The sequence below is a fragment of the Adelges cooleyi genome, unplaced genomic scaffold, assembly GCF_023614345.1.
Source record: "Adelges cooleyi isolate 19-005CV unplaced genomic scaffold, UGA_ACOO_1.1 ACOO_flye_CR_arks_rails_tigmint_CR_PRNA_384, whole genome shotgun sequence".
Lineage (NCBI taxonomy): Eukaryota > Metazoa > Arthropoda > Insecta > Hemiptera > Adelgidae > Adelges > Adelges cooleyi.
The window spans coordinates 739561-754187 of NW_026096061.1; the positions used below are offsets into that span (position 1 = coordinate 739561).

At 36.7% G+C, this 14627-nt stretch overlaps 3 protein-coding genes across 3 annotated transcripts; 1 reads left to right on the forward strand and 2 right to left on the reverse strand.

The window, feature by feature from the left end:
- Nucleotides 1-346: 346 nt before the first annotated feature.
- LOC126841498 (gamma-aminobutyric acid type B receptor subunit 1) lies at nt 347-9209 on the reverse strand. The gene is made up of 14 exons (XM_050578014.1): nt 8860-9209; nt 7371-7505; nt 7110-7280; nt 5474-5690; nt 5251-5402; nt 5047-5176; nt 4850-4977; nt 4433-4574; nt 4205-4355; nt 3235-3478; nt 2945-3152; nt 2609-2865; nt 1805-1942; nt 347-1715 (listed from the first exon to the last, which is right to left on the reverse strand). Exons 1-14 carry the CDS (start codon nt 9103-9105, stop codon nt 1455-1457), a joined length of 2580 nt encoding a protein of 859 aa, XP_050433971.1. The 5' UTR covers nt 9106-9209; the 3' UTR covers nt 347-1454.
- Nucleotides 9210-11230: 2021 nt separating this feature from the next.
- LOC126841480 (protein yellow-like) lies at nt 11231-13538 on the forward strand. The gene has a single exon (XM_050577978.1). The coding sequence runs from the start codon at nt 11307-11309 to the stop codon at nt 12498-12500; it is 1194 nt and encodes a 397-aa protein (XP_050433935.1). The 5' UTR covers nt 11231-11306; the 3' UTR covers nt 12501-13538.
- Nucleotides 13391-14627, reverse strand: LOC126841481 (D-aminoacyl-tRNA deacylase). The gene is made up of 4 exons (XM_050577979.1): nt 14430-14627; nt 14258-14348; nt 13933-14165; nt 13391-13824 (listed from the first exon to the last, which is right to left on the reverse strand). Exons 1-4 carry the CDS (start codon nt 14470-14472, stop codon nt 13703-13705), a joined length of 489 nt encoding a protein of 162 aa, XP_050433936.1. The 5' UTR covers nt 14473-14627; the 3' UTR covers nt 13391-13702.

Below are 14627 nucleotides of genomic sequence, written 5' to 3' on the forward strand. Positions count from 1 at the left end.
TCCGGTTAGGTTACATTTAACTGTGCTCGTCAATTCTTGAAAGCTATACACAAAAAACGATTAAAAAAAAAAAAATGAAATGAAAAACAGTGGCGGTTTTTATACAATTAAAATTGTCTTTAATTAAAAACACATTCCAGTAGGTACTACAGTAATCTATAATATTATTAGTATTGTTTCATCTCGTCTAATATAAAGAAAATAAACATTTTTTTTTCTCATATAGACTCGTAGGACAACAATTTGGTTTTAAAACAGACATGGTAACATTATTATTATTATTTTTTTTTTTATAAATATATGATTTGTCAACACAACATAATATTGATTGTTATTGTAAAAATTAAATTTTTAACGGTAATAATTTCGGCTGCGTTGATATTATTATCGTATTATATTTTATGTGTATCTATAAAACGCCATTGTTATTAGCAATTTGATTAATATTTATTTAAAAATAAACACAACGTGAAATTCTACAAAATAAATGTACGTATAATCGTAAAAGACAATAGTCTTGTCAATATTCTTACTATATAGATTGAGTGGCAAGAGTCAGTAAACATATTATTATTATAGGTAACAGGTACAAATCAACCATGACAACGAAACAACGGTTTAACAAAGTAGTAGAGTACTCTTGTTTAGGTTTTATTGAAATTTACTTTAGTACATAAAACACAAATATGTATATTTTATAATAATAAGTGGTAACACATTTAAAACACCGCACACACGTACACTAATATTATTAAGAAATCAATCTTCGGTGGAATTAAATAAAAAATAATAATAATAATAAACTTCTAGGTCAATTGCTTTTAGTGTATGAATATATTGCAACATATTTTATCTATCTACGAATACACGAGGAGCTTGGTCGACTTAAACCCAATTTTCAAACGTATACGATGTACTTGGTAGGGCTTAGGTTAAAAAACATAATTTTTGGTACTATGCTTCAACGTGGCGTGCATAAGAAATTATACTCAACGACCACGAATGAGATGGGAAAAAATACCATGGTAAAGTAATGCATTTCAATGGTTTCCAATTATTATTCATAAGAAAATATAATAATATTGTAAAGAGACTTTTGAGAAAATTGATAAATAATTTGACGCGGTATTAAAGTATGTTCAATCGATATTTGTTGTATTCAGAATTAAAAAGTTTGCCGATAGTTTGACATTTCTGATGCTTGTGGTAATATCGGTACAACCTTTGCACGGCATTCTGCGTTTAATTACTAAACTATTAAAGCTGCAGACGAGTTGGTAAAGCCGGCACATAAAGATGATAGTAATGATGATACTTTGGAAATAATTCTAACTTTTCAAAACACCCTGTTTAATGTAAAAATGATTAAGTTTCAAGTTGGTCGAAGTTGCTTAATAGTAATTAATATAGGTGGGATCAAAATATTATACGATTAGGTCGTGCACGTATAAAGTTTACAAGTAAGATTCGGAAAATTCCATGTCTGAAGCACTAGCTCTAGAATAAGAAGTGGCCGTACCAGCAATGAATGCCGAATCCGATGTACCTTCGCCAGTAATGAAATCAGCTACAATTAAAGTATCTTTATTTACCGACTGCGACAAGAACGATTGTTCGGTGAGCTGCGATTCGTCGTTCCATTTCAACTCGTTCTTGTCTGGGTCGCCTCTTAAGCCGGCCAAATCGGCTTTCAGTTGTTTCAAACATTCTTCTTTCTGGAAATAAATTATGCAAAAAAAAAAAAATAAACAAATCACTCGGTGTTGTCTATTGCATTAGAGTTGCGTTTCCTATTTTATATTACCTCTTTGATTTTGGCTGCAAGTTGTTTGTTTTCCTCGATTAAACGTTTGTATTTATCTTCGTCTTCTTTGGACATTCCTGCGTCAGGGTTGTACTTGGACTCCGGTTTGTCGTGAGGGTCCCGGATCACTTCTATCACCTACATTATCCCAACAAACACATTGTGATATGGGCACATTTTTATATATTATATTGTGCATGCCTTGAAGCGCTTAAAGGGAAATGACTGAGGTTTAATAGGAGTAAAACGGTTTAAGGTTGATAGGTTTAAGTACTTAGGATCGGTAGCACATGGTGAGTATAAGTAGGGCATGAAAAATAGGATAAATTGTGAATAGATGAAGTGGAGAGGAGCGTCAGGTATTTATTATGATAGGAAGATAGGCCAGCAATGTTATATGGGTTGGAATTTTGGGCAGTAGACTAGAAAACTGAACAGAAATGAGTGTAGCGCAGATGAGAATATTAAGATGGATGAGTGGAGTGACTAGGGTGGATAGAAAATGAAATTAATACATAAGTAAGAAACTAGGAGTTGCATTAATTGTGGGTTAAATGAGAGAGAATAGGTTGAGATGGTTCAGTCATGTTATCAGAAGATATGAGGCAGTGAGAGGTGCTAGATGAATGTAGAGGGAAAGAGAACGAGAGGAAGACGGAAGAAAATATGGATGGACTGAATAGAGAGGGACATGAGGATAGCTGGAGTGACCGACCCCGTGTAGTGGGGAGTGTAAGGCGAAGATAAGAAAGAAGAAGAAGATTGTACATGCCTTGTTTTACACGGACAATATCAATATCTTACTTTTGGCACGAAAATCAGAGCCATCGAGAGAAAACAACAGAAAATCACCGACAATGATATAAAAGCAAAACAGGCGTCTTGCTGCGACGCAGTGACTATTATCACCGGTGCTGTTATCAAACAAGTGACCACCACGTTGTAGATTGACATGCCGACGTAACGAGAATCGTTTATTTGCCTCAACTTGACGCTTCGGGTTTCGTACGAAACGAACAGACCGAATAGCAAAAGCAACCCTTTGTAGCTCAAAGTCAAACCTGCAAAAGCCGAACAGTTTAGGTACAGCAAGTGTGCGTCTTGTACCTGAAAACGTGACAATCGATCAATTGAACTTACTCAACCAGAAATTATGATTTTCGCTCTTGCAGTGTTCCAGTTCGGGTCTTATCTTAACGTCGTCGTTGCTGTTCAAAGGGTTTTCCAATGGAAATACTTGTATGCTACGGTCCAGCGGGTCCATGCATTGCCACAGGAATAGAATCGTGATGTCGACGGCCAGCAAGAATATCACGATGGAATACATTTTCCACGGTTGTAACGCTTTCTGAAATCACACAAATTCCAATTGGCCAATGAAAGCAAGAGTCCCAAAAGGACCCATCTCGTTTTTTTTTGTCGTCGTTTACCCTTATGGCGTTTTTCTTCTGGCTCGTGTGAAGCCTGTGGACACGCCAAACTTTGCTGTACATTGCACCGTAGCCCAGCGTGAACCCTATGGAAAGCACCCATGTTTTGATCTGGCAGATGTTGGGGAATACGGCCGGCGATACTATCTGACCGTCCAGGCCGAACAAGTAGATACTGCTCAAGCTCAACACGCAACCGGACAACATGATCGTGTTGCATGCTGGGTACGATTGTGCAATGACCCTGTATCGGTTAGATAAAACAATGACAAAATATTAATCGAATGGATAATAAACAGTTTTCATTACTCAATTTGTCTATGACAACAAAGAAAGTATCAACTTCAAACATTTTTCTCCCACTTTAAACAGTTTCTCATTCATGTCATTTTTTTTGCCTTTCATAAAATATAAAATTGTTGTAAAGTATAAATAAGGTCACAACCAGACAGTAAATCCAATCGAGAATTTTACAGTTGTTCACTAACTCTATTACAACGTTCTAAAATATTTTGCCACAAGATACACATAAAAGCCGACTCGAATTTAAGAAACTTCTTCTTTAATGATTTTGCTTCTCTCTTACATCAGCTTTTTTTCAATATCATGATTTATGTTTTTCGAACAACCAAGAATATTATCATAATTGATAAATAATGCTCTTACAAATTCAAAATGACAACACCACCTAGTTTGACCCTTAATTTTGTATCTATAGTCCCTTAGCCCCTCCCCCATTGGCGTAAGTAGACTCATTCAGACAATTCATTCGGGCATATTAAACAAATTTCAGCAAACAATCAAGCACAGTCCCCAATGTAAGGTTTATAATTTTTACTGAAATTTCAAGGGAGCTTACAGGGTTTTTAAAAGGTCTGAACTTCCTTAACCCACCCTTTAACTAGTTACGCCAATTCCCCTCTCTTCCTTAATCCGGCTCTGGTAATAATAATATTACAAGAATATATACCGTCGATGATGATTGAGAACGTTGAAAATGATCAGACTGACCGCGACGATTATTCCAATTGTCGTTATCACCCACGTGATGATGAGTAAGGGGATAGACAATGTGCGCAACACACGGCGAATGACGGTTCTGTCTTGGGGAATTTTCCCTCCTAAACACAAACAACAACGGCGTTAGATATTTTACACATAAGGCGAATTTCCAAAGTGTTAACAATGATATGTATACCAATCCATCTTTCTTTGTCGAACCACGTCAGGTTATCGGACTGAACGTCGTAGTACCCGAGTTTCACATACTTTCCATCGATTACTTGTTCGATTTGCGTCAACGCTATACGGTCGCCTTGAGAGCTGAACGCCACTCGTCCCTGGAGAGAAAAACTGAGCTCAGAGCATTTCCTGTCAACACTGAACTCAATATATGGAACGCCAATTCAAACGGAACCTAACCTAATCTGGGAGGCAGCCATTTTGTGTACCGTTTTCGTGGAAAGTACTAGTAGCTACGTTACTTTTCCATGATACATTTATCAAAATGGAAAAAAAAACAATAACCGTTCACAAAATGGCAGCCTCCTACGCGTTCCACAAATTGAGTTCAGTGTCTGTCGATGAACTAATGTTGTATCCGGCTAAGCCTTACGGATATTCCCAGAAATTGTGTTGAATTTATAGCCGAGTATATATAGTCGGCGATCTCTTTGTTGTTGTAGTTAAAATCCGAAATCGTCTTGCCTTGCTTCTCCAGCGTTTTCATGGTTTTGTTGAAAGCTGAAATACATAGTGTTGTTTAGGTACTCATTTATCTATCTATCTGTTCAAACGGACGTGATTATGTACCTAAAGCCACGGCCCAGACCGCGTCGTAAGCTAACGGAGCTTCTTGGTAACCTTCTGGATAACTACCGTTGAGCGCAAATCCTTCTGCCATCAACACATCTTCTAATTTTTCGCGAAACTCTTCTGACGTCTGTAATTGAATTCCATAATATGTAAATGCATTATCATTTGTATTTGTTTTTATCAACAGTTATTTTACGTTACCATTCCGGAAACTGTCTTTTGGTTGGTGTTTTGATTCCACATCAAAGCTTCGGTTGTGATATGACCTTCGGCGGCGATTCTCATTTGTTCTTTACTGCACTCGACTCCTTCTTTTTCCAAATTTACTTCAAACCAATTGTCTTCGTACCAACCTGTTGACGTTTAAGTTTCAAGCATACTGCCAAACGACTGACCCCTACAGATCTCGTTGAGGACTACATACCGATAAAAAACCACACATAGGCTTTGCCGTACATTTGTTGTTTGTACATTTCGCACAGCACTTTCCTGGCTGCTACAACGTAAAACAGTCCTACAATGATTCTAGCATCTTGTCTGCGCAAGTTCTTAACGGCGTCGGTCGGATCGCTCAGGAAGCTTTGTCTAGTAATGATTTCGATTCCGTTTTGCTTGCAACGCGTCTCTATGTCTTCCATGGTCTAAAACAGATTGTGAAATTTAAAACAAAAATACTTATATTCTTATCATAGGTAAAATAACCGCAGTCAGTGGCACAATTAGCAGGTGTGTAGGGTTGTCCTTGCACCAGGGCACTAGACTTCAAGGATCACATTTTTTTAGCGACTTCATATTAAATTTTACTCACAATTTACATATTATAAGGCCACGCCGCATTTACTGATTCAGTTTAAACAGCTGGCAAAATAGCAAAATTACATTACTTGGTATTTAAATTGTGGCATTAAAATTAGAGTTCAAATACAAATTACAAAATTTAAAGAGGAGATTATTTTTTAGGTCACCTTTTTAAAAAAAAGGTCCAAACTAATATACATGTATTTTTTTTACATGAAAATGTTAGTATAAATTTAGTAATTTTGTTTTAATATAATTAAATTTTATTGTTATGCTGTGATGGTTAATTAACGTGACCATTTCAACGCCAAAAGCAATTCTATGGATTTGATATGTAATTAGATACTATAATTGATAAAAAAAGTTCTGATTTTTACTTTTACTATCTAAAAAGAGTTAATAAGTAAGCACCCCGTACTCTCAACATACACCTGAATACAATTATACTTACAAAATTAACATACACAAAATACATACACACATTGAGTTTGTTCTTTACTAATATCCGATTTTAATTAAAATATATATTTTTAACAAATTGTGAGAATATTATTAATTGTTCAATAACTTATTGGTTTTTTTTTTGCCACAATAATTATTTAATAGATACATAATTTGTTTATAAATTATAATTCGTTTTTAAGGCAACAATAAAACATGTCAAGATATAGTGACAAGTATAGGAAATATTCATCTGGAAATGAATAAAGATCAAAAAAAGCTAAAATAGAACAAGACAAATTACAATGCTGAACTCTATAAAAAAAATGTATAAACAATTCCAGTTCCAGCATGGTTACACTCACATCCACTAATGAAAAGCTATCTAATTCTGAGGTAACAATTTAAAGTATATTTTACTGTTAATTGCAAGTTCAAGTATAGCATTAAGGCTTATGCTCACATTACCAGTTACAACAGCGACAGTTATGTACAAGTATGTATATATATATATATAAATACTATGATGAAAAATACGCTTTTGGATGTGTCCATCTATTAAAATTAGCACATAAAGGTAACAAAGTTAGGTCAGGTTAGGTTAGATTAGTTGGGTTAGGTTGGGTTAGTTTGGGTTAGGTTAGGTTAGGTTGGGTTAGGTTAGGTTAGGTTAAGTCAGGTTAGGTTAGGTTAGGTTAGGAGTGATTCCCCTCAACGGTCGTTTGTCAAAAACAGTATTATGAATTCCAAAGGGACATGGCCAGAGGGCATCATATTAGTTGAGCCACCGACCACTATGTACCTAACCGTGTTGTGCTTACGGAAATGAACACTTCTTCGGTCTGCTGAAGTATGGCAATCCTGTACCATCCGAATTTCTTCATCAACGTTATCCTGGTGGGACTGTGTACGGTGGCCGACGGATGTGTCCTGAACAACGTGGGGAAACGATTCCGGTCGGACAACGCCGGTGAACTGGCGCCGTAGCAGAGCTGAAGGCAACGGATTTCAAATTTAGATTTATCACATTAACTTTATCGTCGACCGATACAAACAAAATAATGACTTTTCATTATACTTACCACGACCAAGTTCCACATTTTCGCAGCTTCCGCCACCGTCGTACAAACGGTGCTACATCCGGCCAATAACATTAGCTTTTGTGGCTTGTTGTACAGTAAATCGTACAACACCGAAGCGCTCAATCCGGGATCGCACTAAATTTCAAACAATATATTAAATATCTCTAACACACATTCTATAAACAAATTCAGATCAGAAAAAAACTTTAAGAGCATTCCCAGACGCCATAATAGGTGTGTTGAATTTTATGCCATATTATATTTGTGTTCCAAGTAGAGTATTATATTTGTACACGTTGGATATAAAATGGATACAATTTTTTGATTTTCCAAGTTATTTCGTGGGAGCGCTATTTAAGCATACTGTCCACTTGTTCATTTTTTTTAATTTAAATAAAAAATCTGGCAAACTACTATAAGTACCCCCGTGTAAAAACTAAAAAAAATAAATAAGCAGAGCAATGATGAGTCACCAGACACTTGCTTAGAATTATGTATATAGTTTTTAATTATTTGCAGTTAAAAAAACGAAAATCAGGCGTTTGCAGCAAATAAGGTAATCATTTTTTATCTGTATAATATGTCGTCTACCATAGAAGATGTCTTTTCCCATTAAGAAACATGTTACAAATTTATTAATTCTGGTTGTTTTCAAACATTATTCCGATTGCCATTGATATATAGAGTCAAGTGTCGTTCATTGTAAATGTCAATATTGTCTCCTTGTAATATTATCTCAATGAATCAAAGGAAATATAAATCTCATTGTAATCGAATTTTTATGTACCTGTAGATAACCTTAAAGTTTGGCATTTTATTTAAAAATGCTATACTTAAGAGCCTATAACTTTTTATGACACGAACCAAAAATTCTGAAATTTTTACAGCCCTTACTTATTATGTATGTAGAACATTTGGTAAAAGTTTTGTATGAGAGACTTTTTTTTTACTAGGAGTTGTGAGACTTTGAATTTCTCAATTTTCGTATTGTAGGAGAAATTCAAAGTCTCACAGCTCCTAGTAAAAAAAAAGTCTCCATTACAAAACTTTTACCAAAATATGTTCTACATACATATCAATGTTTTCAAGTATATTATGAAAAAGTACACTTAAATTGAAATTGTTTAGTAAAGTTCCATAATAATTAGTCGTTAAGTAACGTGTACAGATTTACGGAATCGGAGCATCGCCCAGGTCCAAAAAAAAATTTGAAAAAATGTTTATCTTCACTTTTTTGGTTTTATGGAACTATATGCATATGATGTATGTGAGTTTTTGACATTTCAAAAATCCACTCGCACACGCATTAGGTGCTTTGCCGTGGATATTGACCCGTTTATATTTTTTAAAAATTTACACTTGCACCAATAAACGACCCTTGACATACCGACTGGGGGGGGGGGGGGTGGTAAGTATTTTATTTTGTCAGGTGTAGCCCCTACCAGCCGTATGCGCCAAGTCGTTATTGTTATTGCGTTCACCCGCTCACCTCGCTGTCGTTCCAGTGCAACTTCAACTGATAGCCGGACAGTACGCTGTTTTTGTTGACATCTTCCAGGGCCAATCTCACGGCGGGTTCGCAAGCCTGACCTCCCCGCCATCCGCCTTTGCCGCCAATGGGAAATATGCCACCGATGTGCAACACATTGTCGGTTTGTTCGGACCGCGATGGGCTCCAGACGGAGCACAACGACAGCAGCAACGACAGTACAAACGGCGACGGTAACATCATCATTTTCCGGTTTCTTACATATTTTATTACTATTGCCGGACACCGAGCACCACACCGCCGACCGGGGAGCCAATTCAGTCGGGCGAAGCGCAGCAGCAGCACCACCGTGGCCCCGCGACTGCGGCAGCTTTGCCCGAGCGCTGCCGGTATTGATTTTCACCCCTACGGTGGACAAAAGCGCTTTCGCCCCTACGGTGTGTGGTCGTGGTGGTGTACGGGAGACCGTCTGGCCGGATACTATATTATATGTCCATGGAACAAACAAACACAACCTATCAGAACTAGGGCCCGATTTCAAAATTTTGGTTTTTTTTCCGGGCACACAGAAAACTATTTCTTTTGCGGTACCTACGTTTATGAACTTTGTGATTTTGCCCGATTTGTCACCGTTTGAGAACATTACAGCATTTAAAAGTAGCATTTCCACAACACTTTTTTACAGCACAGCTGTTGTACTTGGTTTATAAAATACCAATTATTAGGCCCTTTTTAAATTGAGATGAATTTGCAGAAAACGTTTACTGGTCGACAATTAGTTTTGGATAATTACTATTTTCAAAGTTATTAAAGTTTTACACTTTTTGAAATATAAGTAAAGAATGTTCGAACAATTATTCTAAAACAACTAGGGATATAACATGTTCAAAAAAAATGTAAAAACCAAACCGAATGGAAATAATGAAATACAAATTTAAAATCCGTTATGTTGATAACAATAAGTTTTGACTCGACAAACGATTAATATTAAATGTGTTTATATTACTGCTGGCAATGATTTTTAAAAATAAACTTGTTCATAATCATTTCGGAAAATAAAATTCCGTCAAAGCTGATAAATTACTTAAGCCGAACAAGTTTTTTTTTTATTAAATCTTGGTCAATAATTAAAATATTTCAAAGTTAAATAAAACAGTCTAATCATCAATTTTGTTTCCTGATTTTATAATAATGACTAATCATATTTTATTAAAGTCTTCAAAACTAATCATAGTTAATTTTAAAATAGCTTTTTTTTTCTTTTTTTTTATGTTAAATGTATAAAATGTGTTGTAGATAACTTATATATACTAGTCTAAAATGAGAAAATCTTTGTTTATAAATATATTTGAATACAATATTTGAACATTTGTGTTGTTTGGGCATATTTGAGTATATTTACTATGTATATTAAATAATACAAGTATATAATTATATAAATTTTGCATCAGGTCAAGCTTATTTGATACTTTATTGTTTACAAATTGTATCACTACAACAACCAGATATTGACTTAATGAAAGCTGTTGGACTTTTTCAAAATAAATCTTTAAACGAATTTCAAGTTAAGAGCGATAATGACACGTACCTACCCTTGACATAATTACCGAACAACTAAAACAACTTGTTGATATTGTTAAGCCATTAATAGCACTCTGTATGTATTCAACGAATGAAAGTCAACTTGACGGTGCAACTTCTACTTTAGCCAATCATTATTGTGATGATTTATCAACAGACTTATTTCTGGGATGAAATTTAAATCAGTTAATGCGACTTACCAAAACTCATAATTGTTTGGCAATTTACTTGATGCGCGTACACCTTGGTTTCCTGTTTTTTTTTTTTGCCAATACTTGTAAATGTTCTTGTCGATTGTTTGCCAGTGTTTTTCCACATAAAGCGTTAGATCCAAGTTAAAAGTTAGGCGTAAATGGTGGTTTCATTATTATTTTTTCCTGACAAATTGTTTGGCTTGTACTTTGAAAAACCATTAAAACAATAATGTATATTTACAACAATACATTTTACTCGACCACCGCGGTAAACCGTTTTAAACGACTGTGACAGATTTCAAGTTGACCGATTTACAGGAATATGTTTTTTTTTTTTTCGGCTGATCAATAGCATTGTTGTGCAAATTGTGTCGAACAATAATCACCGTTGTTTGGCATTTGCACGGCCACAGCCAGTGTGTGACATTGAATAGGTACACCGTGTGTGATGATGATGATCGTCCAAGGTGATCGGCGACGAATAATTGGAAATTAACATACATGTACGCTTTTTAAAATTACGTCTTACACGTTTTGGCAAACGATTGTTTTATAAAAAAAAAAAAAAAACCAAACAAACGACGGAGGTGTGCGCTGTCCGCCGTTGGTCGCAACGACATTCGAGTGTTATACGTTGGCCTACGTTGGCCAGTCGCGCGATCGCCATACGCCATGTCGTCAACACTGTTCGCGGCCGCGGGTGTTCTGTACCTGACCGTGTGTTGTTCGGCCGAGCTCAGGGCGGTGTACCATTGGGAAAACATCGACCTGACGCTCCGCGACCAAGACCTGTCCAGGCTGGAGTCGTACATACCCGAGAACAACCTCGTGCACAGGCTCAGGATATGGAACAACACGCTGTACATGGCCGTGCCGCGGTTCAGGCCCGGCGTGCCGGCCACGTTGTGCCGGAGCTCGCGCGGCGCCATCCAGCCGTTCCCGTTGCTGGGCATGCAGCAGGTGGGCGTCTGCTTCGGGCTGCAGAACGTCAAGGACATCGAGGTGGACCACGTGGGCCGGCTCTGGGCGCTGGACGTGGGCAAGGTGTACGACATGTACCTGGCCAACCACACGTGCGACCCCAAGCTGGTGGTCATCGATCTGAGCACGGGGTGGATCGTCCGGTCGTCGGTGCTGCCCAGCACCATGTACACCGTGCAGAGCGTGCTCAGCGGTCTCACCGTCGACCTGAAGACGATGGTGGCCGTCGTTACCGACCTGGGGCCCGACCCCGGCTTTATCTCGTACAACTTCCAGACGGGCGTGTACCAGAAGTTCAGCTGCAAGCTGCTGTACGGCAAGAAGGGCTACGACGAGGCGCAGCTGACCGTGTCGGCCATCGATAGCCTGCTGTACTTCACCACGGTGCAGCTGGACAGGCTGTACACGATACCGATGAGCGTGTTCGACGCGCCGCTGCTGGACGACGTCAGCCGGCACGTCAAGGACCAGGGCGCCAAGTCGGACAAGTCCACCGCCATGACGCTGGACACGGCCGGCAACCTGTACTTGGCCATGCCCCGCAAGGTGGTCATGTGGAACACGCTCAAGCAAAGCTTCGCCGTCAGGGAGCTGTACATACAAGACCTGCGGCTCGAGTGGATCACCAGCATGGCGTTCGACACGCACGGCTTCTTGTGGATAATCACGTCGGCTTTCCGCAGCTTTCTCGACGGGTCGGAACCGAAAAAGCTCAACGTGAAAATATACAAAAGGTACTGCGGCACGACCGCGTTCGCGCTGCAGAACACTTTCGTCCCAATGAACACGACCAACTTGACGAATTCGGCGAGCAGAGCAGGCCCGTTGCTCGTGTCCGTTTTAGGCGCAATAATTGCGTTGCACGGAATTTTCAAAATTTGTTAAGTCCAATGTAAACTTAGGCTTAGATGTCATTCACTTGACATAAATAGAGCCCTGAGCTTCATATTATAGTAATAGAGCTTAGCAGTGAATTCAAGTACTGTAAATACAATTTTTTTTTTTTTTTCATAATGTGTAAACACTATAAAATGTAACAGTACCTAATTTTATATGTACTCAGGCATTACATTGTATCACTCAGGAATAAATTACAAATCTATTACACATTGTACTAAATTTAGTGTCTACTGTAAATTATAATTTTAATCATACGTTTAAATATGTGTGTGGTAAAGTTTGTTACCTGCATAACTAGCAAAATGTAATGAGCGAATTTGAAATTTTTAACAGCGTGCGTTATTAGCCGTACCCTGTCAAGCGGTTTTACCCGTAGACACTTTAATTTTTAGTTTAGTAAACATTCTTGTATGCTAACCCCGTTGTATTATTTACGCTGTGAACAAAAATAAGGATACATTGATGACCATTGAAATTATTTTTATTTTAATAATATATTATATTTTAAGCCAAGAACCCGCTTTGCCTTTGTCGTAAATTGAGTAGTAAAATTATATAAGTAACGCGTGTTAACACGGCTGTATTTTCCCAATGTAAATATGAATATTTTAAAAGGAACTAAGTACAATACATCATTGATTTTTTTTTTGATAATTAAACAGCTTATTATGTTTTCAACCTCGAGTGGAACGTTTCCGACCGAGAACAAGGTTACGCTAATGTTTACCTGTTGTCTACCTGTACTAACGTATTTAAGTAGAATACACAAAGAATATTAAATGTACGTCAACACTTACTGGCATGCAAATTAATTAATTTTAGTGAACCCGTATTATTAAGACACAATGTTTTAAACATAAAAACTACACCTTGAGTTGAGATAACACATAACAGACTTTAATTTGTTTATAGTAATAAATATATCTTATCAATAAAGTTTAAGTATTTTACCTGAAACGTTTTATGTGTAGGTAAGTTAACTATCATATTCAATGCCCGCCTCAACAAATTTCAATATAAAACTTTATGGTTCTTAAATTATATAATAGAAATTTTTATAGTTAAATGCATACAATGTATTATCACTAAAACAATAAATAACTCGACAAAACATTTCATTATACTCTAAAATTTACGAGTAATCACAAAAAAAAATTGTACTAGAATTAACTAGTAGTTTTCAGTGCCTAAACATCGTCTTGGCATTCACGAGATTGTTCTGAAATAGTTTTTTCACTAGTTTCCAGCTGCACGGTTACCGGTCCATCATTTACAATTTCAACTTCCATTTTACCGCCGAAAACGCCATCTTCAATCAAATAAAACACCATAAATTATCCAACACAGTTAAATTAGTCATTTTATCATATTTTTTTTAATTTTATCATCTCAATTTAAAGGTTAGTCAAGTTCTTACCTTTGATTTTTGTTTCATCGTAGGATTTCTTTAGAGATTCCAAGAAATACTGATAATTTTGTCGAGCGGCGTCACCAGGCATGGCATAATGAAAGTCTAGTTTATTTCCTTTCAGTTTATAGCACAATGTAAATTGACTAATAGATAATATTTCATAGCCCATGTCTACCACGCTCGAGTGCCACTTTTTTTCATCTTTATCAAACAGTCTTAACTTTAAAATCTTTTGTACCCTGTAGGAAAAATATTTGTATCAATTGTTCCATTTAACACAACCTAAATACATAGTATTTATCATTAGGTGTACTTTTAATTTTGCTATTACATATAATTAATATCACTTTGTTGATCGGATTTGTGCAAACCAACTAATAAACACAGGCCTTTGGTGATTGAATTTACTTCTTGGCCATCCACTGAAAATGATCAGTTAAAAACATTGTTATGCATTGCTGTAATGACGTGTAGATCTATATTTGAATAGGTGAAACACAAACCTGAGACTTTGGCTTTTAAAACCCGTTGAACGACTACCTTCATGCCGAAGAAATATAAAACAACTATTTAACCACGACTGAAGTTATTGTAAATAAACAATATAAGTATAACATACTTTTGCATAATCGATTATAAAATAATTTTAAAATTTCGTTTGTGCAGCATGAGAAAATAATGTTCTGTTATCACACAGTCGG

What these genes read in the sequence shown, in the direction of transcription:
- LOC126841480 (XM_050577978.1), top strand. Translation starts at nt 11,307, where the DNA reads ATGTCGTCAACACTGTTCGCGGCCGCGGGTGTTCTGTACCTGACCGTG.
- LOC126841481 (XM_050577979.1), bottom strand. Translation starts at nt 14,472, where the DNA reads ATGAAGGTAGTCGTTCAACGGGTTTTAAAAGCCAAAGTCTCAG. An exon ending in CAAAGTGATATTAATTATAT is followed by an intron (nt 14,166 to 14,257) that starts GTAATAGCAAAA and finishes TTTTTCCTACAG; the next exon opens with GGTACAAAAGATTTTAAAGT. An exon ending in CGATGAAACAAAAATCAAAG is followed by an intron (nt 13,825 to 13,932) that starts GTAAGAACTTGA and finishes ATTTGATTGAAG; the next exon opens with ATGGCGTTTTCGGCGGTAAA.
- LOC126841498 (XM_050578014.1), bottom strand. Translation starts at nt 9,105, where the DNA reads ATGATGATGTTACCGTCGCCGTTTGTACTGTCGTTGCTGCTGTCGTTG. An exon ending in AAATGTGGAACTTGGTCGTG is followed by an intron (nt 7,281 to 7,370) that starts GTAAGTATAATG and finishes CGTTGCCTTCAG; the next exon opens with CTCTGCTACGGCGCCAGTTC. An exon ending in GGTCTGGGCCGTGGCTTTAG is followed by an intron (nt 4,978 to 5,046) that starts GTACATAATCAC and finishes TATGTATTTCAG; the next exon opens with CTTTCAACAAAACCATGAAA.